General features: G+C 39.3%; 1 protein-coding gene across 1 annotated transcript; it reads left to right on the top strand.

The window, feature by feature from the left end:
* The first annotated feature begins 404 nt into the window (after positions 1–404).
* On the top strand, positions 405–3,586 carry LOC107570025 (sal-like protein 1). The gene is made up of 3 exons (XM_016256220.1): positions 405–434; positions 547–2,834; positions 2,957–3,586. The coding sequence occupies exons 2-3, from the start codon at positions 570–572 to the stop codon at positions 3,344–3,346; spliced, it is 2,655 nt and encodes an 884-aa protein (XP_016111706.1). The 5' UTR covers positions 405–434; positions 547–569; the 3' UTR covers positions 3,347–3,586.
* The last annotated feature ends 680 nt before the right edge of the window (positions 3,587–4,266 follow it).

Raw genomic sequence — 4,266 nt, 5'->3', positions numbered from 1 at the left:
TGTGTGTGTAAGAGTGAGTGTGTGAGTGTGAGTGTGAGGGTGTGTGTGAGTCTGTATACCTCAAAACATAGGCAATACTAGTCCCACATTTTAAACACAGTTGTCTTATTGCATGAATTTCACCATATTACAAAAAAAATTTACATTCCATTAAAATTGTGACACCCAGAAAATAACATAATTGGTCATTTTACCTACATGGTGGGAAAACAAGTTCTCGTTTTGAAATTCCTAATTTTTTACAAAAATTGTTGCTTCTGTCAATCATTTAACTCTATTACCAAAGTTTTTTTTAGAAATGTTCAAATAATCTCTTATTTTTCTTGAATTAATGGGAAATAAAAATGTATCAACATCTATAAACTAACATTTTGTCACAAACTAGGCTAGTTAAATCTGCAACTACTGATGAAAACAGAGGCAACCCATCAAAGGTTGGTAGTGATCTGTGTAGTAATCAGTCTTTGAATGGTAACACAGTCAGTGAAACAGCTGATGGCACAGCTCATTTAAAAAATCCTGCACAATCTCCTGCTTCAATTACAGATGGGATTCTAAACAAACTTGAAATGCCCCATAAACCAAACAGCTTTAATATGTCTGCTCCTTGCTCCTTGCCTAGTATTGGGGCAATTGTGGAGGACCTGAATGCTTTGACTGCCCTAGCCCAGCATAGGAAAGCCAAATCCCTCAATGTAAGTGTATGTGAACACAAGAGACCATCTGAAGACTGTATATTAAAGCACAAATGCAGGTTCTGTGCCAAAGTATTTGGAAGTGATAGTGCTTTGCAAATACACCTGCGTTCTCACACTGGAGAGCGACCCTACAAATGTAACATATGTGGAAATCGGTTTTCCACCCGTGGAAATCTCAAAGTCCATTTCCAACGTCACAAGGAGAAGTATCCTAATATACTAATGAATCCTTATCCGGTTCCAGAGCATTTAGATAATGTCTCAGCCAGCACAGGTATTCCATATGGCATGTCTCTGCCTCCTGAGAAGCCTGCTCTCAACTGGTTGGATAGTAAACCTTTAGTGGGTAATTCACTTGGCTTTAGGCTGCCATCATCTTTGCCAAGTCTTCTACCCATCATTAAAAAAGAGGAGGAAGGGGTATCAATAACTAAACATCATAGTCCTGTTGTCAGTGAGGCGTGTGAAAGACGTAATGGACATCAAGAGGGATTTGGTTGTAGCCCTCTTCTAATTTCAAATGAGAAATTTCAAGAGGTTACACAACCCTTGAGTGTTGCTACCTTACTAAGCTCCTCAGGGGAGGGTTCAAGAGATGACATTAATACCTCGGTCAATACAACCTTAATAACCTATCTAAAATCGGAGCAGCTTGAAACCAAATTTCTTTTTGGAAGTCTTCCAAATCCTCCTGGAGCATCTGAGACTTCAAAGCTGGAGCAGTTAGTGGAGAACATTGACAAGAAGTCTACTGACCACAATGAGTGTGCAATCTGCCACCGGGTTCTTAGCTGTCAAAGTGTCCTTAAAATGCATTACCGCACCCATACCGGAGAAAGGCCATTCAAATGCAGAATGTGTAGACGGGAGTTTACAACCAAGGGCAATCTCAAGACACACTACAGCATTCATCGTTCCATGACACCTCTTAGAATACAGCATTCATGCCCCATATGTCAAGAAAAGTTTACAAATGCAATGGTTCTACAGCAGCATATCCACATGCATATGGGTGGTCACATTCCTAATGTCCCATTGCACGATAGCTGTGCAGAACTCATGGATCAGGATGCTGACTCTGTAGATGGGACCTTGGAAGAGGATACCTTGTCCAGTGAGATCATGGATGTTATGGAAGGGGCATCCGATTCAAAATACCCAGCCTCTTTACTGGACAGTCTATGTTCTTCACCTGCTTCTTCTGAGTTTGCCATAGTAACTGGGACAGAGAGTCAGATTGCAGTTTCGAATGTGGAAAATTTGTCAAACGTCGATAAGTTGATTTTGGGGAATGAATCGGTGGATGGAGACTGCTCAACCCTGAGATTATCTTCACTAGATAGTGACCATGAGAGTGTAGGGAGAAGTATTTCGGCCATCACTGAGACGACACCGTCCTGGAACCCATCCTCCCCCAATGGCTCTGCTTATGAAAGGCAAGGATACACTACAACTGACAGAAATCTGAAATCCGCTGAATCAAAAATCTCAAGCCTACAGCCAAATCTTACAGTGTCTAGATTACTTGATGGAACATCTGGAGATACACCAAAAGATAGCTTGATCATGATTTTTCCATTTAATGAGTATGGATCCCTAAAAAGCAATGTTTGTGATATCTGCAACAAGACATTTGCCTGTCAAAGTGCTCTGGATATTCATTATCGAAGTCACACCAAGGAGCGACCATTCATCTGCACTTCGTGCAACAGAGGGTTCTCAACCAAAGGTAACCTTAAACAGCACATGCTTACCCACCAGATGCGAGAGTTACCTTCACAGTTTTTTCAGCCAGCAAATCAGATCCTGATTTTTCCACCAAACCAGTTTCTACCCTCCATGGAACCAATTATTCCCTGGAAAAGGATTGACCACAATGGGCTCATCAGAAAAGATCCTAAAGATTCACACACAGGTATAGTTAGCTCAACAGCTTCCATATTGCCTGCACTTTCTACACCAAAATTAACACCAACACCACTTCGGAGAACAGCTAAACAGCACTTCTGCCACACTTGTGGGAAGACCTTCTCTTCTTCAAGTGCACTGCAAATTCATGAAAGAACTCACACTGGTGAGAAACCCTTCGCCTGCAACATATGTGGACGGGCATTTACCACTAAAGGAAATTTGAAGGTACACCAGTTAAAAGTATTTAAAGATGTTCAGTCACTTATTTTGTATAGATTCAGTTGTAGCATTCCAAATACCTCATAACCAATAACCTACTTGCATTTGGCATGTTGTTTTCTATCTAGGTTCATATGGGAACTCACATGTGGAGCAGTTCTCCAGCCAGACGAGGTTGCAGACTTTCTGTTGATGGTCCATTCCTTAGATCCAATTCCGAGCAATTTCAGGACTCTTCCCCAAAAGATGTTGTGGGTAAAGTGCGTAACGGAAATTCCTTAGGCCTCTGGAGCCAATATACCTCTCTCACTAGTGGTTTGGGTGCAAGGACAAATGAAATACCTGTAATTCAAAATGGTGTCATACCTCACCTGTCGATTTCTGCTGGGCAACTGGAAAACATAGAAAAATTGCAGCTCAACAGAGCTTTACCTTGGCTCGAGAGATTGAGCGAAAATGGTGCAACCTTTAATTTCCAGCAATTGGTAGAAGACAATAAAACAACAGCGACAATTTGAATTTAGTCTTTCAGGGTGCACGCCTGTACATTCAAATGTGATGCAATTTCATATGCGTGCTGTTTCTTTAGGAGTTTTGTACAAGTGTACCCTATGTAGTGACATTAATACAAATTCTGCTGTTGGTTAATGTTCCCTAGTTAGGACAGATCTTCACAACTGAAGTAGTGTTGATTGTATTTTATAAATTAATTTGATGCTTTTTGTTGTTTTGCCGAAGAACATTCTAAGTATTGTTAATATGCAGCTATCATCTTTTATTTTACAATTATTATTTTTTTTTTTAATAACTGAAGGTATTTATCCAGTACATTTGTTAAACTCTTTATAGGATTTGTGATGAGGTACGTTTGTATTATTTAATGGATAAATGAATCCCTATTTCTTATCAAAAACTACTTATCAGTCAGTGTTTCACATTAATATATTTTGTGCTTGAATTATGTGTTCTTTTATACATACAGTATTTAGATTGTAAATGTAAACATTAAACAATTTTACTTAAAAGTTGTACCATATGAGTGTGTATACCTTCAAGCACCTGTCTCCTCTTTCATTGATTTACCTTTAACAGAGAAATGATTCTTTCCCTACTTCCACACAAGCAGAATTCATGCCCTTTCTCTACTGATAAAAAATCTAGGTCACCTTGTCCTCTGCATTTACATTTCAATAAACTTACCAATGATAACACATTGTGTTAATACGCAATGATATGGAAGATGATACTTCTACAACCAAACAGAATAATAGAGGCTATTCATCGAGCCGGTACGAATCATCAGTTCTACCTCATGTCTGTAAACCACACGGACAGATGGTCAGCAATGGTTTAGCGTTTGTTGTCTGGACTCTGGAAGTCTGTTTAATAGGTGGTAAAATGTGCTATTATCAAATTGTGAATGTTGTGGTTATTATTA

Source organism: Sinocyclocheilus grahami, unplaced genomic scaffold (assembly GCF_001515645.1).
Source record: "Sinocyclocheilus grahami isolate Dianchi unplaced genomic scaffold, SAMN03320097.WGS_v1.1 scaffold1405.1, whole genome shotgun sequence".
Classification (NCBI taxonomy): domain Eukaryota; kingdom Metazoa; phylum Chordata; class Actinopteri; order Cypriniformes; family Cyprinidae; genus Sinocyclocheilus; species Sinocyclocheilus grahami.
This window is presented reverse-complemented; position numbering and strand designations above follow the sequence as displayed.